A 25,121-nucleotide genomic window follows, 5' to 3' on the forward strand; every position below is an offset into this window, starting at 1 on the left:
TATCTAGCCAAGTAGAAGGACCAAGCCATTTCTAAGTAGTTTAGTGCTGGCTCCAGTATCGCTCTTCCTCCATGAAATCATGAAAGTAGCTAGCTCTTTCCTTACTGCTTCCTTCATCATATACTCGTGTAAGTAAGTGATGTAAGTGATGTGTCGACAGAAGGTAGGAGGTGACATGACTACCTAGCTAAGGTAACTAATCGCCAGGTCCCAAGCTTTAAAAAAGAGCTTTCCGCCATTACACCACAATACTAAAAGCAAACGCATGGTACTATATAGGTACATTCCAATACGAATTATGTACCTAATGTATGTGAATGACGATTACCTTATACAAGCTTTTAAAGTTAGAAACCCACAACGGGGGGGGACGGGGGGACGGGAGGAAGGGGAGGGAGAGGGGATATTTTGAATGGAGTATTATAGACGTAAAGGAATAGGATTATAACCATAGGTCATTACTCGAATCTTTTTTTGTGATGGAGTGGTCGATGCCTAATGCATGTAGCGAGGTAGGTGGATCGTGGATTAGGAGGAAGCCGCCTTTGCAGCCAAGACATCTTGTCTAGTCACAGTTCTTATGCCGGAGGGTGTTATAGGAAGAAGAATCACACAAACATTGGACATAATATAGAAACTTACTTAGCCAGGTCATAATCCCTCGAATAATCAAGTCGCTTCTAGTGACACCAGTAGTGCTCCTATGTATGCAAGTCGATGAGGCTTAAATCTCGAGTGGTAGCCTGTTGTTGGTCCGGTAGTTCATAAGAGTTCAGCATGAACCGTCTAACCAAGGAAGGACGATCTGCGGCGATATCTAAGCCTTGACCAACGTCTGGCCTGTATACCACCAACAAGAGTTATATTTGGCTTTGTAAAGCGTAGTAGCCACGTGAAAGAGTAAGTAGAATGCCGGGTTCAGCCCTACGGGTGACGCACGACGCACGCCTGAACTGCAGTTTACTGTAAACTGTAAGAACCGTGGATAAACGGTGGATGAGGTCAGACCTAAACCGGAAATAATGGGACCAAAGTTATTGAAAAGGACTGTTAGAACCGAGTCGGAGGTTGGCTGACAGGGTAAGACCAACAAAGGCCTAGGTCTACGACTCTTCGCCCGGTTATGCCTTGCGTATCGGTAGACGTCGACTTAAGCACCAGCAGAACGAAGGAAGAACGTTTAGACGAAGCGAGACACATGACTTAATGTGGAACAAAATAAAGACTAGACAAATGCTAGCATATTAAGCTTCTAAGGGGTCCAGCGCCGATACTCGTTCCCTGAGATCTGCACCATCTAATTTCCAGGTCTGCAACACTCATATCATGCGGGTTCCAAAACAAGGCGAAATAAAGTCTAGAAGCGACACTAAGCTCGTCTCGGGACACCCGGCTAAAATAACCGGTCATCGCGGCACTAGATAAGAGCATGGGGTGGAAGGGGGAAAACATGTATGTAGAATCGACCGGCATCGACCAGCATTGAGCCGCATGGGACAAGGAGTCCATGCCATCCCAAGGTTCAAAAATCTATGTTGCCAAGCCGCCATAAGTATCACAACACAACGTCCTTTTCCGTAGCCGCAGCGGTGTGCGATGCACATGTACAAGCTGAAAATGTATCTCATAAGAAAAAGACCATATAAATTGAGAGCAAACTGTTACGGAAGATGGTCTTTGATGCAAACTCAACAACTCAACAGAGATACGCAACTGGGCAGTTACGACTATGTAAGTTAGACCCAAAATATAGGCGGAATGCCCTATTCGCGAGCCAAGAGTATTGTTTGGGGCTGATTCTGATGTCTTTTTATTTCATTTCATTCGACCCAGCAATCCAACATACACGGGCAACGTGGATCGCGCTAAGGCGAGCCATTTGACGCCACTGGTTAGTCTGCCGGCTTGTCAAGTCAGTAGTTTGGATTGGCACTGGGCAGGGGAACAGGGGACGCGTGACTTAATCCCAAGGCCGAATCGTCCACTTGGAAAGATGCCAGCGTTCTTTGTGGGACAGATATCTTCTGTGGTCCTCCTACTACCGTTAAACAAAAAGAGCAGTTTGATGAGTCCACATGGCCAGTTGCAGGAACTTGTCGCGCGGTGACACGTCAACTTAATCGGAACTCTCGTCACTATGAAGAGAGAGAGGAAGAGAGAAAAAAAAATTTGCAGCTAACAAGCGCAAGAGACAGGGTAGAGCAGAGGACAGGGATTAATGTGCGAACGTTCACGGGCCGTGTTCGTATTCCTATCAAGACAACGTCCAATGCTGACAATTGAATTTTTGGTGGAAATTTTGATTGCCTACCTATGCTGGTAGGTACTGCGAAAGGACTGACCGAGACGGCCCCCAACTCCTTGACTTGTCTTCTCGGTGAGTAAGTGAGTGGATGAGTGAGTCAAAGACTACATATGTATCGGAAACTGGAAAGTCTTATTAGCACCACAGTCTTGTTCGGGAATGTAGCTCGAACGTAACACGACTGGACCGTTGTGATTTTGCCGCGCTTTTGTTCACAGCGGTTAGGTTAATGTATTTGTAAAAGGTTGGCCACAAACGTCTCGCAGGGGTTGTGTGCTCTCGCAAGGTTGTGCCGATGTTCCCAGAACACGTGTCGGGAGTAAGACAACGGAAAACAGATAGATTGGTGTTTCCAAGACGCCGGAAAAGGGTCATATATGTATTATTGATTAAGTTGCGGCATTTGGTACTAGAAACTGTTGGTGGAAAAAAAAGAAATGGGAAAAGAATAAACTTGACTGGTACTTACCTAAGGTACGTAGGTGTAAACTGTAAAATGATTTGCGACCCGACCGGACGGATCTCCAATTGCCAGTGGTGAAAGAGCCAGGGGTTCGGGAGAGATATGTGGGGGGTAGCTGCTTGCTGCCGTAGAATTTTAGGAGGTTACGTCGGTACCGATACTATGTTGTACCTAACCTAAGTACCTACTAAAAATGTAGGTGAACCTTAGTAGGTGGTACGAATACAGTAACAATAGCGGTGACCTTAAGGCTTACAAACAACACGGCAAGTACAGGTATACATATGCTGTAGCCGACAATCAAACCCTCGTACTTCCCGTATCAAACTTTTACCTACCTGCCTTATTTCCCATTTGAAAATAGATACGACGCGGAACTCAATGACATAATAGGTCATAGCTTACTTCCGATGGGGAATAAGAACCTAACCTACCAACATCATAAAGTGATTACTATATACATATACCTAAGCATCTTATCTTACACATCCATAGAAGTACGTGGGCATAGGAGTATTATACGTAACCTATAATTCTATTATTATGCGTCAGTCTAATGAATACTTAAGGTACATCTCACCATGAATCCACATTAGTCCCATCCGCGCGCGATTGTCTCATCACGAATATCAATCGATCATCGATACCCGTCCCTCCTCGGAGATGCCACTAAGAGAAAGCCCACTGGTTACCCGATCCAATCATCTCGGTAGTTTTATCTGCATATGTAGGTGTAGTAATGTCCGGTCTTAGATACGATAGAATATGATATATCATAACTGCGGGTTCCCATCACAACTCATCTCAAAAGCTTGACATTTACCGCCGTCTAGCCGAGTTTGGTCCGCTAGTTGATAGTCACATTGGCTGGTAAGATCTCAGCCTCGACGCTAACTGAAGATCATCGTCATCTTCAACTACAAAGTATAACTCTTCTGGTTTAAAGACTATAAAAAGCTGTTATACTATCTCACCTAATCTGCTGACTCAAGATTCGCGGCTCTGCTGAGCAATGCTTTATCAGTAACGTGCTGACCACTCGTCTTACTGCCTACATAAACGCCGGCATACAGATGTTGGCACGAGACTTGTCATCTTATGTAATGACAAGCTGTGGCTGAGCGCCTACGACTTCAACTTCGGTACCGGTTTCGGTCAGCAATCGACAGACCTATCAAGCAGAACAGCAGCTTTCACACCGCTATCGATTACAGTCGAGTCCATAGGTAGTATTCATACCCACTACCACCCTGTATAAGGTAACTCATCAGCAGACATCACCAGATCTGCAGAATAAGATTAACATCTTATTTAATTTAGGTGATATATTTACACATCTTACACGCATGAACCCTTACTGCATTGAAGTCACGCGCCTATTCCTTGCATTACTTACGTTTCCGTAGTTAAATTCCTGCATATTATCCTAGCCTCGCTACTGTATCTTCTATAACAAGTTACAAGGGGTAAATTAAAAAAATCATTCTATATCAGATGATCGAAATGATCGAGATGACTAACATAGTAGCTGGCAGACGGTATTATCTTCTCGCCTGAAGACTTAGAATCAGATAGACAGGAATTCGGGTATTCAAATGCCTTCTATAGGGGGTCGACATTCCTTAGCCATGCCCTAACTACGAGATCTTAGATAACTGATATCTAAAAGGGGAGTTCGCAATCCTATCAGTGGGCCGGTTATAGTTAGGGTCATAGCTTTTTTCAATTCTATCAAACTTATGTTCCCTCTCCTTACTCGTATCCTTTGCATTGGCAGTTCCTGGAGGGGGAAGCTTCATCTTGTCTATTCTATAAAGGAAAGAAAATATATGAAAGGATACAAATAATAGTACCACGCAAAACGGCCGAACATCAGTGTCAAAAGACCTCATTACCGAGTTAGTAGTAAAACAAGAGCAAGACCAACCAAGTTGCAGGAATATTTACTTTCAACATCAGTACGGGGTAACTACCTACTCTATATAAACTAGAAGTCTCCAACACCACAAGATTTATTATAGCTATCTAGATTTAATAAGCAAACTCAATAAAACCAACAAAAAATAGCTAGTTCAACTATAGAGTAGTTTATAACAATTAAAGCAATTAAACGTAATAGGAAGATATCGTCAATAGTATTATACACAGTCAACAATTAATAGTATAGCACCCTACTTTCTTTACCTAGCTAATTATCGAGACTTATTTCTCTAGCGTAGAAAAAGACTGATTGATATTGGAGGGGTTTTCCAGGTAATAATAACTAAACCAACTGCATCCAAGCGCTGCTGCCTGAATCTGCCTAGGATTGCTGTCACGTGGTGTTTACCTATATATCCTTAAGCACCAACAACAAGCTACACGGTTGATCTGATATCCAATCATATTGTAAATTTAGACTATTATGGGAAGGCTATAAGGTTGCTTAGCCAACCATATTCCTTGAAGATAATTAAGTGCCGTATCTGTGACACGCTGAATACTTAAGGACACCATTCTCACTTACACAAAATAAACTCCTAACTGTGACTTGAATTATTTTTCAAACTTCACGTATTCTTAGAATTCCATCGAATATAGCCATGGCTGATAGCGCACCCGAAGTTCCCGCGGAGGAGCGCCAAGAAGATCCCGATGTAGTCGATAGGAAGGCAGAGGTTCTCGCGGAGCAGATCAAGAAGAGCAAGCACTTCATCGTTTTCACCGGGGCCGGCATTTCTACTTCAGCCGGTTAGTTCCACCGCCTTACTATGCGGTCATCGTCCGGTCTAAATCTTACGTAGGTACTAACTAGGTATTCCCGACTTCCGCGGCACCGAAGGCGTCTGGACGCTCATGGCCCAGGGGAGACAGCGGCCGAGCGCGGTGAACACCCTCCAAGCTGTACCAACTGCTACGCACATGGCTCTTGTCGAGCTACAGAATAGAGGGATATTGAAGTATCTGGTTAGCCAGAACTGCGATGCTTTACACCGGAAGAGTGGGATCTTACCTGTAAGTCTACCTATGACATGTCTGCGTTGGTAGATGAGTACAAGCGTGGTTTATAGTAATCTTGGTTTAGGATAGGATATCTGAGCTTCACGGCAATAATAATCGCGAGTACTGTAAGGATTGCGGGAAGGAATATATTCGCGGTACCTTATTTCCCCTATAATACCATCGCGACACCCCCCTAACAATTGATAGATTTCCGAGCTGTCGCCTCGTATGAAAAGACAGTCCACGATCACCGCACGGGGCGGAAATGCGTACGTTGCGGCGGGGACCTACTAGACAGCATCGTCAACTTCGGCGAGTATCTCCCCGCCGAGCCCCTAAGGCTTGCTCGCAACCACGCCAAGAAGACAGACCTGTGTCTCGTCCTAGGTTCTTCTCTCACGGTGCCCCCAGCGAGTGGAATCCCGGAAACAGTTGGTACGAGGAAAGCTGCGAAACTTGTCATCTGCAATCTGCAAGAAACGCCACTGGACGGGCTCGTAGACCAACGTATTTACTCAAAGGCGGACGAGCTGATGACTCGGGTTATGGCTAAACTCGACATTCCCATCCCACAGTTCATTCTCCGCCGCCGCCTAATTGTGCAGATGGAGACGACAGGCGGGAGCCGGCACCAGCTGAAGATCTGCGGTGTCGACGTCGACGGAACGCCCATGACTTTCCTCCGCTCTATAAAGCTTGACCAGTACTGTAGACGGGCAGCTTGTATAGAGCCCTTCACCATCAGTTTTCGCAGCGACTTAGATATAGGGACGGAACTGAAATTAGAGCTGGAGTTTATGGGGAACTACGGCGAGCCGAACCTAGAGATTATATACTCGTATACGGGCGAAGCTGGTACGGAAATGATGTATCTCCTTGAATATAACCCACAGACCGGAGAATGGAAGACGGAAAGGCAGGAGAGTCAAAGCGTCGATGAAGATAAGAAGCCTACACGACGAGGGAGGTAGTAGGCTAGGCCTTACTTGGTAGCGTGAGGGATATCGATTTAAGATAAATTGCACATAACATTACTATCAGGTAAAGAATATTAAATCTTGATTCACACCCTCAAACAAGCTTAACGCCTCGTGTCCCAACGATAGTAAACCCATACCCATCAGTCCTTATACCCACAATATAGAATCACTTCGAGCCATACTCCTTATACACTCCCCTCCGCCCCAACACCCACCCCATCACAACCGCAACACCCATCGCAGCCCTAGTAGCCACACCACCAACCCACCCCACGCCCAGCGTAACCGGATAATTATCCGCTCTCCAGAACAAATTCCACAGTTCCAGCGTCACGAGCGCGTCGCTCCCCGCGGCAGCATCCAGGATAATCCCGTTTAAATTGCGAAAGAACATTTCCTTCGCGCCGTCCTTCGGCTCCGTCCATTCTCTCACGACCAACTCCCTCATGTCTGCCCCTGAATCTTGCTCGGCTGCACCTAATCCATCCTCTACCCGGTCAGCGCGACGCCACTCATGCACCGCGCCCCGTGGCACCGTGACCACGCCGTCGGCAGGACCGACGCAGAATGTCCGACCGGACAGCGTGACGCGCGCGCAGCCAGCTAGTACCTGCAGGAACTCTGTGTGCGAGTCATGCCAGTGGGGTCCGGATGTCCACGCGGAGCCAACCGGGACCCGGATCGTGGCCTGGTCGCGCACCGAGAGGTCGTAAGTCACGGCTTCTGAACCCGTGCGCGTGAAGGTGTCTTGGTCCGTCCTGCGGGTTCGTCTTGATGAAGACATATTCACCTTTCAATCCTCCCACCTCACTGGGGAATTGTTGAGAGGCTAGATATCAGAGCAGATAAACTGATATTTTATGTTGTGAAGTAAGTTATCAGGCCCGTGGTGGTAGTTGATCTGTTACTACCGTTTAAGAAAATAGACGGGTGACCGAGCTGGGAACTTATAAAAAATAAGCCATCCGCCAACGGGCCAACATAGCTAGATTCTGTCAGATGTTAGGTGCTAGTAAATGCGGTTTACCTGTCCTATAATGGAGCTATTCCTTCTGTGCCGCATGATACTAACATAGCCCTTACCGAGCATGGATATACTCTGAGAACACGTTGTTATTTAAGATGCTTGATAATCGGTAATTGTATCAATTAATAAAACTGCATTTGATGCTATAGATACCGCGGTTTTTCATCACAATAAAGTGTAACTTACTAATCTCCTAGAGAGACAAATAGAAATGTCGTCTTGCAGATACCTAGCCAAATTATTACCAGGGTTTTAAGTATCGTTACTCTAACCGACGTCGTATTAAACTAGCCTTACTTTGGCCCTCGCGGATGAACCTACGTTTGCTGGGTACCTGATGTAAGTAAAGGTAAGCAAAGATTCTTATAATGAAATTAGGAGTCATACTATGGGTAGTTTGAGTAGACCGTAACTCATACGTCTCCCGGCCATAATGGGCGATTACCTGATATCGTACACAAAAATTACGTAGTCTGCATCATGAGCAGAGCTTACATCTCTGTAACTTACGCATACGCATATGCCTCAATAACCGAATACCGAATACCGTAACTTATAACATAACTTAAACCCTCCATAAAAACGCCGGCTTATTTCCCTAATAGGCATCGCTATTATGTCTATCCACTAACGACGTCGGTTTCGATTCTCCGCGTTCTTGATTTTTCTCGATGGCCAATTCATTATCTTCCTGTACTTAACCCAGAGGAAGAATACGTCCTTCAGCACGACAAATAAGCACCCACCGACAAGGCTTCGTCCCCACCGCTCTTGAAGCAGACCTGTGCAAAGGTTGGATGACGGTCGTGTAACGAATCGCGACGGAAGCACAAATCTTAATATCTCGCCCATTCCGTAACATACGCCTGGGAAAAGTAACGACCCGGCTAAGAAGTTCTCGAGCGGTCTGCCCCGTGTCACCGCGTTTCGATGATTGTCATGCCTATGGCCGACTGCCTCCTCTTCATCAGCACCGGCCATCATCATATCTAATTCAAAGTCGAGGAGATTATCACCATTAATCACTGGCTCCTCGCTCATAGGTATTGCGGCCGCCTGCTGGCCTGCCCCACTGACCATCAGCTTCCTTGCTTGTGCTTTCCATCTTTTCTCGAGGGTTTTGGAGAGTGTGCGGTGGAGTTGAAAGTACGAGGTCCTGAGGGCTGGGTAGATGGCTAAGGCTCGTTGCGGGGATGGAGGCCACGTGAAATACTCGTCCGCATGATCAATGACTGCTACGAATGTCGCATACTATTAGTTTCGCAAGCGAAATCATGTTAGCAACTAGACCTATACATGGTAACACGTGAAAGCTGCTTACCAGTACTGAAGTTGGAAACAAACTAACACTTTGTAAACTTAGTCGGTTGAGTACCAGTCCCGGGGCGATGAATGGTAATATTGCAAAGTTTATTAAGTTAATAGGGGGCATGCGACTCCTATCTGTTACGCGAACAGGGAGACGTATGAGACCAAATAAAACGGGGTCCTCAGTGCCAAACAGGAAGTCCATCGTGGCTTCAGGGCCCGCGAATAAATCGAGAGCTTTGATCCCATAAATGGAACTGCTCACCAGCGCACCGGAAGCAAGAAATCCGAACAAAATCTGCGGAGACCACTTTGAGTATGTAGTAATCAGGTAATTATCCAGATATGTGGCAAGGTCCCATCGCTCAGTAACTATAATGGGGGCTTTGCAGATGGGACACTTGATATCCTTGGACTGAGATTCCAGGTCTGTAATCCAAGCCATTAAACATTCATGATGTCCTTCTAGTGTGCATGTGCACGGCGTCGACCAATCGGTGGGGAGTGTAGCCTCGGGCTCATCAACGAGGCAGATGAAACATCGGCGGGTATTCGGTGGAGGATCAGAGAAGGAGTGGTGACTTGTGCGCTCATAGCTGTCGACAATCTGAGGCGCTGTCGCTATCGTATCGCTGTTTGTCGCATCATCGGAGGGCGTTTGGTCTGGCGAAGATGCCATCTTGAGTGAGCTACCTGCGATGGCTGCGGAAGGCTTTAATGGATACTATGCTATGCCATGCTCCGATTAATGACACCGAAAGAGTGAATGTGATAAAATCTAGATTAATTAGAGCTTGGTATACTAAATGTATGGTATGTAAGAGGTAGGTAGCCGTGAAGTTTGATATTGTAAGGCTACGGCATAAAATGAAAATAGGTGCAAGTTTATTGATTAATATCTCTAATAATTTGTCGCTGATATCATTGTTAGGTGCATGTCTGTACCCGGTAGCTAGTGCCTGCCTACCTGCGGGCATAGGTCCCCACACGTGGATACCGTTGTTAGGACCTTCCCCGCTTCCAACTGCAGGTACCTAACATGAAGTAGCTGAACGAAGTTGGTTAACAGCATACCCGTTTAATTACAAGCTATGAATCTATCATACCGTCATATGTAAAATATGAAGCATTCTTAAAGACAGACAAGATACTTGAATACTTGATTCTATCAACTAACAGTTATATCTTTATTTTGTTATTCATATTTCTTTGAACAATTTCTTCCCGTAAAGTTATCGCTGATCCCTAGGGTTGCCATCATGTAAGTTATGATGTTACTCGGGGCAATACGGAGTAGACTTCTCATTGCTCGGAGATAGTTCTTCTATACCTCTTCGGTTTCAGTTAAATCACCTCTCCCAGGTTAGTATCTTCGTACAGTGTTTATTATTTAATCAGGTACCGATTAGTTCCTCATGATACTGGTGTTGTGGTGTAGACGTTCATAGTATTTTAAGATAAGTGCCTGTTATATATATCCATATACTTAAGAAAATAATATAGTTAAATTTTATTTAACAACGGATAGTCTATTTTTTTTTTGAACAGCATGGGAAATCCTTCCCGAAGAAGGCCGCGAATGCCCTTACTATAGCAGTTAAGCCTGAACCATCCCGCTGTGCTGATGGCTAGCCGCCAAGGCGACCTCTGCATCCGAATGGACGGGTAATATGCAACGATCCCGAATCCCAGCTCCCGTACAGAACCCTTAATGAGCTCTTGCTAGGGGGGTTCTTTTAGTTTACGGGATATGTAACACTACAAAAAACATCTTACTCTGTCTTTCTTGCTCTTCAATTTTCTTGTCGTTCGTCTTTCTCGTTCGCCCTCAAGAGACATGACAAGGCCCCGAGCGCCAAGAGCGGCGGCCGTTGCGGGCGCGATCGCGCGAATTCTTGGCTTAGGTGCTTCTGTGGTATTACTGGCCAACCTTATCTACGAAAGCGTGAACTGGGGAAAGACGCTGGGACTTTCGGTCTCGGTGGTAAGGCATCAAATACCACGTAGAATGTGAATATCGACGCTGAATCCAAACCTTAGGCTGTGATTGCACTCTTAGTCGACGGCTCTGAGCTGTAAGAAACCTCTCAAATCCACTTATCCTAACTTTCGTTTTATATCGGACTCTTGAGATATATCCGAAATTCATATATCCCTACTCGGAGAAGTCATTACTGAGTTGTCTATATAGGACCGGGTTACTTGACTCGACCCGCACCATACCCCGTGTTTCCCCGTCTTGTTTAATCTGCGAAGATTTGTTGGTCCTTTGCTTGGCGATCCCTTCAATCTTCTTGATTATTTTGGGCAATATCCATGAGACGGCCGCCGACGCGCCATACCCCTGGGAAGGCACTGATTCCCTATCTTTTACAGTTACGATCGCCATATGGTGAGTTTCGACCAAAGTCTGATATATTTGTTATAGTCATGCTAACCGAACTAGCATCCTAAGAGTTATAATACTGATATGGAGCTGCGTGGATTGCTGTTACACACTGAAGCATCCGAGACGACCTGAGAGTATACTTACACCTGTACATTCAATAGGCGAGTTACGAGATGTTGCTCCAAGTAGATAATATATTATTAATATGCTTCTCTTATACTGCGTCATGCTTCGGGTATTCTCATACTACGCCACCTTCAAGTATGCTATCAATATGTGAGTACACAAATAAGCCTCAGTGATCGTGATATATTAGCGTCCACAAGCCCGAATTCCATCAAGGAGCTTTAGCGCATTCTTGTGCATAGCCATCCTTCGTAGGACACTTTACCTGCCCAGGGTGAGGCCTACAGGCGGTCCCTATGCAGCAAGTAGTGCTACGACTACACCCAGGGAGATCTACCTTGGTAGCATTGTCATCTGTAGGATATGTGTAGGCCATGCCTCGACAATCCTGAAAAATGTTCTCGGGACCAGGTGGATGCTCAGGATCATCTCTATATGGATTCGCACATGTCTTCCCATTCAGCTGCAGGTTTTTCTGTGGTCATGAATTAGCCACTAAGAAAATTGATAGTATTGCCTCGAAATTGACGAACCGGGCATATCTCTTGCAAGTTAAGATTGCAGCCGAATTGTACTTTATCATCGCATTCGCAGACCATCGGGACAGTGAAAGCGTCACTAAACTACGGTTAGCAGAACTAATATCAAAGTTTCAAGTAATAACTCTTACACATAGCTGACATCCATCGCCATAATTGCATGACCAGAATTCATGAAAAAGGACCCTTCCAACAATGTGGCTCGGTCTATGACACCAAAATCATTTTCATACATAGCCATTCGCCCAAACCACTAGGTATTTAACATTAGGATTTTTGCAATAAAAGGTAGGTGGGCTCTATTATTTGTTGTGACTTTTCGGAGACGACGGTCTCGAAATACACTCAAATCTAAACGAAGTAGAGGATAGGGTATGTCTGTGCTGGGTTTAAACTTACCCCCGTTGGGACGGCAAACGTAATAGTCTCTCCTGGAGCGATAGTGTTCGCCTGGTTATATCCTTTAGTTGCTGTCGGGCTGCCGGCGCCTTCTTGGTGCAGTGTAGAAACAGCCGCCGTGTGAGAATTAACCACGGTAAATACGAAGTCGCCTGCCTGGCCAACCGAAGCAATAGCTTCCGAGGGTTGTGTCTCCCTAGGTAAAATGACCGTCGTGATAGTTCCCAGAGCTACTCGGCAGACCCCGAGAAGCACTAAGATGGTTGGTGCCTTAATGGCCGTGATAGAGAGAGTAGAACGCATCCTCATTTCATTTAGAGGAACATAAATATTTCTTAAGATTTGCCATGGGGACATAGAGATCAAAAAGGAAGTAAGAACAAAAGCTATGAGGGTCCTAACAGGTTTATATATGTGTTGGTCTCCAAAAGAGCGTCATGGGTAATCTACTCGCTTTCAGAAGCAATTTAGAGGCATCTTGGTAAGAGGGGTTACTTGACATGAGTTTCAGTGATTCATAGTGACTCGATCAAATTCATCTTTGAAACCGGGCGTCATTGTTGGGACTGCTGATTTTGACGGGAGGTGACCTGTGTAAGAGTTACGCCGTGAGACGACGGTGTTGTTCCTATATTCCACGCCGAAGTATAAGAGAGAGAGAATTGGCACCACGTTTACAGGCCGTACGAATTGCGGTTTCTGTGATACGTTGGTATTTTGAGTTACTAGTAATATCACGCCTTGAAGCCTGGGAATCTCTGTTAACTCAATCGGTCAGTTATATCAGATGGCGAATTTTGTGCTATTGGATGGTCTCGAATTCCACCTTGACATGGGTTTAATCTATCTAATATATCTCGGTGGAAAGTCAAACCTACCTGTGCTTAATATATATAGAAATGAAACTTGTTAGACGCACAGATCAGTGTACATATATTACGAAGTTATTTACGTGTACAATATTGTAGCACCCTCAGTCTGATCTGTGCAATGCTTCCATGTTCCCATTTTAGGCGGGCGACGTCTACCATTATCAGGGTAACTTCGCACTATGCCAACAGAAGTTCATCACTTTTGGCTCGTATCCGTAGTAAGTGCCGTATCAGCCAAGGGAACATAAACGCGATTCGACATTCAAACGCGCTAGGGGGGCTCCAACCACTAGACAATTTATGATTAAGTACCTAATTATAGAGATTAAATGGCAGAGATTCTATCTATAGTCAAACTATACTTATAGAACAAGTCGATGCCCATGGTATTGGGCACGCTGTTCATTGGCTTCCAATACGGTAGTATTCGACCGCTCGGGGAAGCCCTTAAATGAGGCAGCAAAGGTGGCAACGGAGTGAGCAACGAGCTGTAAGGATGGTTAGCAATATAGTACTTAGATAGCGCGACTGAAGAGGGGAAGGAGACTGACCTTCGTGTTGGCAAGCCAAGCGGTTGAATTAACGTTGCCAATATCGTCACATAACTGATGGTAGCAAGGATCATACCAATCACCTGCTTTACCGCCGAACATGATTTCCTCCTCCTTTGTCTTATGACCCTCGGCTCCCGTTGCAATACCTCCTCCAGGGATACCGTTACGGATAAAAGCATCGTAGTCACTACGTCCATCGAAGGGAATAAAGGTGTGGTTAAGTCCTTGCGCCTCGTACCAATCAACGTATAAATTTCTTAGCTGCTCCGAGCCTTCAGGGTTTGCAGCATTTGTCGCATTATAGACTTGATAGGCAAAGTTTGGACTGCCCATCATGTCGTAGTCCATAAAAAGGCGGATCTTTAAGTTTTCTTCCTTCGGTAAGACCTCGACGTAGTAGTCCGAGCCAAGAAGACCCTCCTCTTCTCCAGCCCACCAAGCGAAACGCACGCAATTGTTAACGCTAAAATTGGTCAACTGTGTAGCAACTTCGAGGAGAGTAAGGCTACCCGAGCCGTCATCATTAATTCCCGGACCCTCTGCCACGCTATCGCTATGGCCTCCAAGCATGACACAGTTGTTTGGGTCCCCTTCGACAGTCTGAGCAATGATGTTTGTCGTTTCAATCTTCTTAACCTCCGAGTCGATGTATGCGATAGAGTCGATGACTTCGCCCTTCTTCAACTTCTCCAGTATGGGACTAGCATCCTCGCCTGACAAGCCAAATGTAGCAACATGGTCGGGAGTGGGACTCTCTAGTGTACCCGAAAGCGGCTCAGAAGCGTAGTTATACACGATCGCTGCCACTGCACCCGCCTTGCCGGCGAGCTCTGATTTGGCACCAAAGGAGCATTTGCCACGGAGGATAAAAGCAATATTGCCAGTTACGTTAGATGGATAGTCAGATGCATCGCATCCTTCGTTTGCTACAAAGATAAGGTCGCCATGAACAGGCTGTTTGTTAGTCGTTGGAGGAGTCAGCGACATCGGAAAAGCAGACTTGGGAACATCATGGCCAATAACTAGACGGGATTCGTAGACATTGCCCATAACAGCCGGAAATGGCTGCTTCGAAAGGGTGTAGTAGCCATCAAGCTTCCCTAAGGCAGAATATATATATTCCAAGGTAGCGGTATGACCTATAATATGAGTCAGACGCGTTATATGTATGTGTGTGAATTTATATCAATACATACCCTCACTTCCGATGACTCGAGTTGGATGTCCATACTCTGGTTCTGAGAGCTCTGCAAGACCATATAGACTCTTGGCACGCTCAACGAGGTTCTCAATCTTGATGCTGGCCTGCAGATCTTCAGTGTTGATCAACGGTTTGATAAGCGCGTTTCCTGCTTCCAATGGTTTTTGCGATACCAAAGGAATTTGAAATTCAGATGCGGTAGCAGTGCCCAGCACCGCAAATAAAAGCGTACGAGGCCATCGACGTGTTAGTGCCATAGTGTTCACAGCTTCTAACCTATTTCGATGGATGAGAAGAAGGATAGGTAAGAATAGAGGAAGATAGGAGAATGGTTTGTTTTGTTCCGTCACTGGGGAGATAACGCCATACTTATTCGCGTTAGATTAAGGAGAGACGGTGAGCTCTGTGGCGAAGCATTGTGGCGTCTTTCGTGGCGCTTATTAGATGAGATTGATAACACAACACTGTGTGAAAGGAGGTTGTAATGCATCTATCAAGGTTATCCGTTTAAAGAAGATAAATTGCTCTTACATGTATTTTTAACTCACGATATAAGTAGAAGCTATATTTAAAACAAGTTGAAAAGTAAGGTGGAATGATGGGAGAGCGGATAATTTCTAGGGAACTTATCTTGAACGACTTGGTTTGTCGTTCTGCTCGTTAACATATGTACCTACCTTACTGATAAGATGATAAATTCGGTGCGTAGGTAGGTGGACAAGGAAATATACCCAAGATAATACTATTCCGACAAATATGTAACCATAAATGTGGTCGACATTATTGAAAAGTTAAGGTAGGATGCGGTTTGGATATGTAGGGGTATGGAACGGGTGGACTTGGGATGGGTACCTATTTATATTGTGGATGTAATCGAAGCAATGGCCAAAGGGCTAGGTTAGTGATTCATAGTGTGAGCGAAGAGGCAGAGCTATAACCTGAGAATTACACACTATCTATGTCAATGCAAAGTCCGTGTATATTCATGGGAAGCAACAAAGACCGAGCCTATAAGCTTGGTGTTTTGATTAATAATTTTTTAAGACCCAAGCTCTCTCGCTTACCGTGTTTTAGGTCGTTTTATAGAAAGGCGGAGGGTAAACTACGAAAGGTGACTTATGTATGCGCGGCCTCAACGATTACGTTAACTGAGGTAACCTATATTCTCTATTAATACAACCGGTACTGCCGAAATATTTGGCTAAGCTAAAACTAGGGTATCTTTGGGAAATCAGACTCTTCGTTACATATTCGTGCAAGGTGTCATCCTTGCTTAAGAGAAGGGATGGTTTGCTTATACTGGGCGTCAGGCAGGGATAAATTCGTTCCGAGTGACGATCGCATCCCGTTCGTCCCGCATAACAAAGCCTACTGTCCATCCACATATCTCCTTTCCATTTAAATCAATATATGTAGACGACTTCGGCTCCATTATGGTAAACCGTACCCTCTTCTCATCTGGTGGCAAGCCTGGGCATTGAACCGGAGTAGCAGGTTGCCCTTCGTCGTTTAGTACCACGCCATGCTCAATCTCGATAACCCGGCGCGCCAACGCATACACTTGGTCTAACTCCCATAGGTTTTCTCGTGGAACTCCGAGCACTCTTATTAAGCGTAAAGCTTCTAATCGTATGCTCAAGACTCGGCATTTCGTTGCGATAAGGTGAAGCCACACCATGAAGCCTGTCTCAAAGATAAACTGCGGTTCGCGTTTTGTAGTTGGCATTCGAGATCCATCGGGAAGCACGGAGTCAACGAGTAGGCATGAATCGAGTGCTCGCTGAAAACCGCTCAGATATTGATCGTAACACATCTCGTTGGCCTCGAAGGCTATGGCTAGCGTGATTCGACTGAGCTCGTAGCGTACTAGTAAGATCGCACGGGACATTGCTTTGATGAACTCTATTCCTAAATTGTACCATTCTGTTGTGGGTGTAGTCGGTAACATTGACCTAGTATCCAGGCCTTTGAATAAAACTTGCCATTCGTCTAGGAGATTTTCAACTACCTTCTGTTCTTCCAGTAGGTCGGACGACACCGTCTTATATCGTAAGTCCCCGAACCGGTACGAATCTGCCCTTCGTGTAACATGTAACGTCCGACTTTGTAAATAATCCATTGCCGACGCTGCATCGATATAATCGTCGAAGGATGTTGGAAGAGGGCTATTTACGGAGACAAGGTCGGGAAAATCGATAGACCCCGTCCCGAAGAAGAAAGGAAAAGAACTTAGTCGCCTAAACACTGGTAATAAGTGTTCTCTTGCCCAGGAGTAATTAGCATCCTCGAGTAGAGCAATGCCATGTTTGCAGTGTTGTATGGCTGCCTCTTTGTTAGACTGTAAAAATTCGATGCATATGAAAAGAATGCAGACTAATAGTACTAGAGGATGGTTATCCGTCGTCTTTAGTTCGCGAATAGCAGCGTTATAATGTTGTAGCGCAAGGCTATTATCCCTTAGCTGAACCCCTGAGTGCGATTTTTCGCCCTCAGCTTGGAACTGTTCATATAACGAACTTATAGCTATGACAGAATGTCTAACAGCTGGTTCAAAATTGCTGAACTGCATAACTAAATGGGTCCAGAAGTACGGGTCAGTAGCCCCTGATAAAAACTGGGCCGTCTTCTCGCAGAAGAAATGCAGGGCTCTCCCTTCACTGGCGCTGTCTATACTCTGAAATAGCTGACGCGGGCGGTTCCAGAGCAGTCCCGAGCTCGGTTTAGTGGCATAACCGCTACACGCGCGCCCGGTGGTAATACAACGGTTACAGTGTGGCTTGCCTTCGTCACACTTCACTTTGCGTGCTCTATCATATGTTAATCAGGGCTGCTGGGTAATTGGTTGGTGATTACTCAAAGCAGAACCTACTTGCAGGTGAGACAGCCCGTCCTGACTTTACGACTCCCTTTCCGAGGCATTTCTATGAATAAGTCGAAATATGCGCGTCCGGTATTTTGTTAGATTTCCAGCCTAAGCGAACCCACCAAATGCGAGTCGGTCTTCTTTGTATGACACCAGTACCGTGGATACCGACCGAATGGAAGTTTGTGATTGATATCTCAAAACGCGGAGTATCCCTGCCAGATGGATCGCGCTAGGTACAGTCCAGCGGGTCAACAAGGCTCGAGTCCGAGCAAGCCAATGAGAGGCAAGTTTAACTGAACTCCTTAAGAGGTTAGGTGGTTGATAAAGATCCTTGTCCATCCTAATATATTTGTGGAATACGTTTAACTTCCAAGTTTTCTAATAAAAACAACACTTCACTCATACTACGACACCTTTTTAATAGATTCTTTCAAATATATATCTTATGGCATCACCACCAGCTCCCTCGGCTTAACCTAGTGCCTAAACCCGAATCCATAACATACGAGTTTTAAACGGATCGCTAACATCGAATAAGCTAGAACAAGGGGTTTAATTTATGCTAAACACCAACTACGCATTAGGGTTCCTACATAGTCGTGCTACTATCACGGTATATCCTAGTTGCGTAGGGCTGTAACACGTGTATTTCACAGCCAGAAAATCAAACACATGGTATCAGCTTTTTCATTTCATTCGGTTTCGGAACCGCTCCCATTGGTTTATTGTTCACTCCAGTAGACTCCATATTTCTTACATTCGGAGACATGAAGCCCGGAAATATTCTTAAGCATCTTATAGCCGCCATTACACCTCATGGAATAATTCGATTATTTTGATGCATTATCATGTCTTATCTACATATTCGATGAAAGGAATCATACCATCGTTATTGCGAACCCGTAAAATGTTTAAATATTGACGGAATTTACCCAGAGAATTCTATCTACCAATGAACATCTTGATTTATGCGTCACTAAGTGGGAGAATCAAGGTGAAACATATTCTTTACTGAGTGACAAGCCAAAAAGTTTATACTATCTAACCAATACTGATTTCTCCTACAGTACCAGAAGCAGATATGGTCTACGTGTTAGATAGTAGGTTTACCCTGCGAAAAGTTGATGTTGCTAAAAGATTGAGGTTGAATAAATCATATTCCAGCAGCCCCCACCCCAAGTACCTATATTGAGTAAGGACATTGTGTATGAGAGACCATTGTCTAGTCCTTCAATAGTGCTTCCTTTGTTAGGAGTAGTATAAAGCTTATTGGTATTAGTTGCAAAGGATCCAGGGACAAAGCCAACGACTATATGTTAGCACTCACAATGAAATTTCTAAAAGTATGGGGCTTTCGAGAACTGGCCAGACTAGAGACAGATACTCCATAAGTACCCGTTTTCATTTATTTTTGGGTAGTTTTCTGGATATGATGGCTTCTGAATTTTAGATTTGTTTACCTAGGAGATTTATAAGTACTGAATATCATTATATATTGAAGTTGTGGTATATCTGAGACTAGTCGCTGCATAGCTTTTAGAGGAGATAACCATGAGATACTGCGATTAAAAAACTTTGAATCCCTAGTATGTATGTTATATTTGAGTCATGCTACTACCGGGAAGATGTGGACGGGAGTCACCTTAGATATGTAATCAAGAAACTATAGTGCAACTATAGTGGTAAGAGCTCCAGCATACAGATATAATTGAATTATCTTCATTTAGAATTAGTTTGACTGCAGCCACCCTGCCACCAAAAGGAAATTAGCCTTTTTAAGGAGTTTCCTAGAAAGTAATGTCCTATGTAGAAGTAAAACGAGGAAGTAGTCCCCGCACTATGATCTAACGAAGTGATGTAACGAAACTTCTACTAAGAACTTGCTAGCTAAGGCTATGACTGTGCGAGACATGTGTACTTCAAACTTAAACAGCGCCTTCGTTCTGTAAAGAACAAATATTTGTATATATCTCGGAAGCTCCCACGCTCTTTTAGTTCCAAACCATACACGACTAATCCACAGCTGTGAAAGTTTATATTTCTTCTATTCCATCACCAAGATGTCTTCGAGTAACCAGCATTCCTATGTGAGACGGGTGCTTAGTAGAAACGATAACTCATCTTCCAGCTCCGAGAGTCGGCGTCTAGAAGAACAGGCTACAATCGGCTCATCTGCACGTTTCGTCTGCATGTCGCGGTTTCATGAAAGGTCTCCCGATGAAAAAATATGGTTGGATGACTGGTTTCAATACACATGTACCGCATGCAGACAGAAATGGTCAGAGCAAGAAAAGACAACCGAACAACTAGACGAAGAAAAAAAAGCCTACGAAGAAAAAATCCGACAAGAAAAAAAGGCTCGCCAAGAAGAAAACGCTCGACAGGAGAGGGCTCGCCAAGACGAGGCTATGCGCTTGCTTATGGAGAGAGCGAATGCAATATTTCTACCTCCCTTCTCAGTGATGTAGAGGAAGTATTGACGACCTCTGTGAGTGATATATGCCCCCAAAGCTCACCATCTAAGGGAGTCGAGTTGTCTAAGGCTGGGACCGTACATCCCTACAATAGCTCCAGGAGCCTCAACAGCGAGCTCAGGGGGCGAAAGCGAAAGCGAAAGTCGGATGTCCTAGACGATAATCCTCGAGAAAAGAAGAGGCGAATAACCGAGAAAGATATAAAAGCCAATGTCGCACTTCCTCTCGAAATTATTTCTAGTGCTTTATCCGAAGCGCTGCATTCTAAAGCCCAATGCGCTCTGGATTTATTAGTGCCTGACTGGCATCCATGTAAGCAATATAACCCACTCTTAGATAACCCTTTGACTTCTACAAGAGTCGTCACATACACACAAGGCGTTGGGGGCAAAGTTGGCAGTCTCTTAACCAGCCTTGGGCATGGAGACGGCGATCATAACTTCCTCCATGTAAAATTCCCTAGTAGGAGTCTTTTAACACTTAATAAGTGGTGTAATAACGAGGTGAACAGGATCCTCTGCCTCGAAGGCGCACAAGTTTTCGAACTGGCCGCGGACGGTTTCCCTCCTAATATCACCGAGGAATCCTTTCTAATCAACCGGAGAGATGCGTTTCCCATAAGAGGAAAACGTTCGCGAGGTATTCTTCCATATGATGATGAAGAGCCTGAAGCTGATAAGAAAGTCATGCCAAGTGGCTCACCTTATATCTTTAAGCTCCTGCGTCATATTGTACTTCGTTCACCGCTAACCCTCATGAAGATTGACGCTCGTAGCATGATCGGGTTCGAGACCCAAATAAACGATGTTAATCTCGAGGCGCTTGATATGAGTATCGACTTAGATCGGGGTTCGCCCATATGGCTATCATGGTCACAAATGCCGATGCTGGAGAGCGTCCTCCTCGACCTACGCATCTATAGCCACGACATTAACACTGATCGTGGGTGCATCGGTAAAGGCGAGATCATAAGGCGGGCGCAAGAGATGGGCCGCTGGCTACGATTGAAGTTGCTGGTTATTGCTGGCCTACAGAGCTACAGCTTCGATACGAGTTATGATACATACACGGCAGAACTAATCGAAGAAGTCGACGAGATAGACGGAGAACCTAATTGGATCAAGGTTTTTTTGCCGGCTGTACGTCCTGGAGGTCAACTTATTCTCGTAGATCGGTTGGCGGATGAATCAACGGAGTCTTAATATTTGAATAGCATGAGAGAACCACTCGTATCGTGTAAGGGTAGTATTTACATAATGATTGTGATAAATGATTAATACTAAGCTTGGATACACAGATAGATATGTAAAATCACGACCTAGAGATCAAATGGTTAACACGAACCCGAGGCAAGTAAGTGTCTTGGTAGAAGTTGTCCTGAAAAGGCGAACTGAATGAAATCGGAATACGCATATAAACAAATGTCCCTTTATCCGTTTATGCTCTAATAATTACTAGCTCTTTTATACATTTCATCACTGACTCTTTCAATCTCTTAATCACATATTGTCTAGCTTTCAGCATGATGGATACGCTTTTTTTGATCTTCCCATAGCAACACGGCGGTTATCTACCTTACTTCTTGTTCTATATAAGTTTTGGTAGTTGTGTATATTGGAAAAATGAACCGCTTAATCCGAGATGGTCTTTAGAATAGTCTGTCTGCAGCGGCTCATAGTGCTGTGTGTTATGTACCTGAATAACCATCAATAGCGCTTAGGGCGTTTAGTAGTCCTGGGGCGTCTCCTCCGCAGTCATTGCTAGCACATGTGCACTAAGTGAAGAACTTTACACGATCATGATCAGGTTTTGTGCCGCATATTATATTACCAATCCTCAGGTGTACAATACGATCTTACCGGCTGGAATTTTGTGAGAGTGCTTTAGTTTATTTTATTTTATTTTTTATCACCGAGGAGTTTATTTAGAAAAGCGCGAGACTTCATGAAGCTACCTGTTTTCCCCTATGCAATTGCGGGTGCTGGCTTAACTTGGATGGTGTTGGAGCGGGATTGGTACCTGTCGTAGTAAGCGAAATATACCTCTTATGCGGGTATTAATGCATGCGGGTAAGTGGGATGTTTATTCCTATAGGTACATAACGGGGATATTGGATATTAAAGATAGCTTACTACGTACCTAAGGAACCTAATGTTACATTACCTAATATTCTTAACCTACAAACCGCCAGTTCGATAATTCGAAACATCCTTTCCCTTTCTTTTTTTCCGAACATTTTATTTTCTAATTACAGATTTTACAGATTTTCAGGGTAGCTCACAAGGCATGCCAGTTGGCTACAGCTCATAGTTATGTTGCATCGTCTCACGTGGCTTCACATAATGATGGTGCCACCACACCACCCAACGAAGCGGTGGAAGCTTCAAAGTTGTCGCCCAATTACATATTAGGTATTAGGTACTTGAAACATTAGGTCGCGACCTTATATTAGGTATGTATTCACAGATGAGAGATAAGATAGGTACCTACATAGGTAACCTTTATTTCAAATACAACTTTCACTTTGCCCCGCAGACCTCAGACATCTGAGGATTATCATAGGTTGCTGATTTGCGCAAGCTATGACTCTCGTTCAGGACTTCATTTTAATGTTCAATAACGATTAGAAGATCATAAAGTTTACCTAGCGTATAAATCATTATCCCATGGAATAATTCTTTCCTTCATTTCATTGGTCGTATCTGTTCTAGCCACTCTAGTTCTGCCACATGGATATTGTATCAAGCAGCTATATCTATTACTATTACATGTCACCAACGATCAACTACCTTTCCTAATTTACCCGCAACCTCAATCATGTTTCCACAACGCCGGCCATTGGCCTCCACAATTCGCTCTGCGGAATCGTCACAGCATCGCAGCGATAGGCACAGGCACCATTCAAGACGTCGCGATGCCTCTCGGGAGAAAAGGAAGGTAGAACTTATCGACCTTGACGATATTTTTACCGAGCGGAATCCTGTAAAAATTGCTTTTAAGACTTGGCAGTTAGACGACGTAGGCGCCTCGCTGAAGAAGAAATTCCCGGAAGGGGCCCAAGAAATTCCAGAGGATGCCGAGGTGCAATTCTTTTCCGACAACAAACGCTTGGAGGGAGATGACATCCCTAAAGATTCACACCCATTATTTTATAGGGTTCTACGAGAAGGTGACGACGGCTCATTCCGAGTCGTCTGGAGAGGGAACAGCGTGAAGTTGCGTAGGCCGGAGAGGGAAGCAATAGCTCGTGAAGCTACTATGGGAAAGTCCGTAGGTAGTCTTCGAGAGATTGTAGCAAACCTCCTACGAGATACCAATAAGTCCAAGGAGGCTCTAGTACAAAATTCCAACCAAATCGTGATCGAAACAGAAGGTGGCCTGGTACAGAGGCTGCTAGAAGGAAATAGTTGGGAAGTCCGCAAGGCGATGGCATGGCTCTGTCGTTATCTGATTATCAGTATGAAACCAGTCGACAGCTATTTCGTCCTACAAGGATTCAACGAACAGTATATCTGCCATAAACCATGTCTGAACCGCCGTGGTTATGCAGACACTCTAAAGCTCAAGACCTGGCTTAAGAATGAGGTATTAGCGACGGTCTATTCCGATAATAAAGCTCGCCGGCGCCACATCAACTTCGAGGATATCAAACTGACCTATAATGGTAAACCGGTCACAAGAGCTAGCCACATTCGTCCCGGGGCAACTATCGGCTTTGAAGTTCCCCGTTCTATAGAGGATAAATTCGTTCGCGCGGAGAGTTGGCTGGTTCCTACGTCGGAGACGTGCATCGTATGCGGCGACGAAAAGAGAGTCTCCGAGATGCCGAATAGGAAACGGATTACGGCAGCTTGTAACCATGATGCCACCACTTGTAAAGCCTGCGTTGGCCTCTGGATAGCTTCGAGTTTGGAAAGAATTACGTGGGACCGTTTGAAATGCCCAGAATGTCCTCAGCTACTCAAGTTCGAGAACGTCCGAGCTTTTGCTTCCCGAGAAATCTTCGATAAATATGATATGCTAGCTACAAAGGCCTTGCTAACGGGAATCCCGGAGTTTATGTGGTGTTTGAATCCTGGATGTGAGTCGGGCCAGATCCATCCCACTGGTTGTTCAAAAGCAAGATGCTATGGATGCAAACGTAACATCTGCATACGGCACAACGTTCCGTGGCACAGGGGAGAAACCTGCGATGAATACGACAAGCGAACACGTAAACAGAGGAAAAATGACGAAGCATCCGAAAAGCACATCAAGGAGATGAGCAAACCATGTCCCGGATGCAAGAGGAATATAAACAAATACATAGGGTGTGATCATGTCACCTGTAAGTTTCTAATCTCATTGAAGTCGTTGAATATACCTAGAATACCGAACTAACTTAAAATTATCAGGTATTTGTGGTCACGAATGGTGTTGGCTATGTTTCGAGCCGTATTATAAAGACGAACAAGATTTCCTCCAGTGTCACCACACGCGGGAGTGTCAGTACTACGATAACCCACCTAATTATGAGGGAGGCAGGGCCTTCATGCCCTTTATGAATGCGCCGCTAAGACCACATGTTCCTATCGCTAGGCGACAAGAGCCACGGCAAAACATCCTATTTCCCATAAGACCCAGAAACCGACCCCCA

At 44.9% G+C, this 25,121-nt stretch overlaps 7 protein-coding genes across 8 annotated transcripts; 2 read left to right on the forward strand and 5 right to left on the reverse strand.

Annotated features, from left to right (window-relative positions):
- Positions 1-5,350: 5,350 nt before the first annotated feature.
- GL218_05148 (NAD-dependent protein deacetylase SRT1) lies at positions 5,351-6,721 on the forward strand (the record flags this gene model as incomplete). Of its 2 annotated transcripts, XM_033581792.1 has the most annotated exons (4): positions 5,351-5,498; positions 5,563-5,762; positions 5,833-5,875; positions 5,958-6,721. In XM_033581792.1, the coding sequence occupies 4 exons, from the start codon at positions 5,351-5,353 to the stop codon at positions 6,719-6,721; spliced, it is 1,155 nt and encodes a 384-aa protein (XP_033435308.1). The 2 variants fall into 2 exon arrangements, with proteins under 2 accessions (XP_033435308.1, XP_033435307.1); XM_033581793.1 differs by lacking the exon at positions 5,351-5,498 and having other exon boundaries at positions 5,731-5,762; positions 5,838-5,875.
- A 175-nt stretch (positions 6,722-6,896) lies between these two features.
- Positions 6,897-7,514, reverse strand: GL218_05149 (uncharacterized protein; the record flags this gene model as incomplete). Its single annotated transcript, XM_033581794.1, has 1 exon — positions 6,897-7,514. The coding sequence occupies one exon, from the start codon at positions 7,512-7,514 to the stop codon at positions 6,897-6,899; it is 618 nt and encodes a 205-aa protein (XP_033435309.1).
- Positions 7,515-8,384: 870 nt separating this feature from the next.
- GL218_05150 (uncharacterized protein) lies at positions 8,385-9,744 on the reverse strand (the record flags this gene model as incomplete). Its single annotated transcript, XM_033581795.1, has 2 exons — positions 8,385-9,008; positions 9,079-9,744. 2 exons carry the CDS (start codon positions 9,742-9,744, stop codon positions 8,385-8,387), a joined length of 1,290 nt encoding a protein of 429 aa, XP_033435772.1.
- Positions 9,745-11,801: 2,057 nt separating this feature from the next.
- On the reverse strand, positions 11,802-12,827 carry GL218_05151 (uncharacterized protein; the record flags this gene model as incomplete). The annotated part of the gene is made up of 5 exons (XM_033581796.1): positions 11,802-11,861; positions 11,918-12,055; positions 12,114-12,198; positions 12,251-12,372; positions 12,519-12,827. 5 exons carry the CDS (start codon positions 12,825-12,827, stop codon positions 11,802-11,804), a joined length of 714 nt encoding a protein of 237 aa, XP_033435166.1.
- Positions 12,828-13,752: 925 nt separating this feature from the next.
- On the reverse strand, positions 13,753-15,402 carry GL218_05152 (Aminopeptidase Y; the record flags this gene model as incomplete). Its single annotated transcript, XM_033581797.1, has 3 exons — positions 13,753-13,878; positions 13,942-15,083; positions 15,141-15,402. The coding sequence occupies 3 exons, from the start codon at positions 15,400-15,402 to the stop codon at positions 13,753-13,755; spliced, it is 1,530 nt and encodes a 509-aa protein (XP_033435168.1).
- Positions 15,403-16,451: 1,049 nt separating this feature from the next.
- GL218_05153 (uncharacterized protein) lies at positions 16,452-18,064 on the reverse strand (the record flags this gene model as incomplete). Its single annotated transcript, XM_033581798.1, has 3 exons — positions 16,452-17,223; positions 17,272-17,952; positions 18,015-18,064. The coding sequence occupies 3 exons, from the start codon at positions 18,062-18,064 to the stop codon at positions 16,452-16,454; spliced, it is 1,503 nt and encodes a 500-aa protein (XP_033435167.1).
- A 5,238-nt stretch (positions 18,065-23,302) lies between these two features.
- GL218_05154 (E3 ubiquitin-protein ligase RNF14) lies at positions 23,303-24,865 on the forward strand (the record flags this gene model as incomplete). Its single annotated transcript, XM_033581799.1, has 1 exon — positions 23,303-24,865. The coding sequence occupies one exon, from the start codon at positions 23,303-23,305 to the stop codon at positions 24,863-24,865; it is 1,563 nt and encodes a 520-aa protein (XP_033435596.1).
- Positions 24,866-25,121: the final 256 nt, after the last annotated feature.

The sequence above is a fragment of the Daldinia childiae genome (assembly GCF_008694065.1).
Source record: "Daldinia childiae strain JS-1345 chromosome Unknown Scaffold4, whole genome shotgun sequence".
Lineage (NCBI taxonomy): Eukaryota > Fungi > Ascomycota > Sordariomycetes > Xylariales > Hypoxylaceae > Daldinia > Daldinia childiae.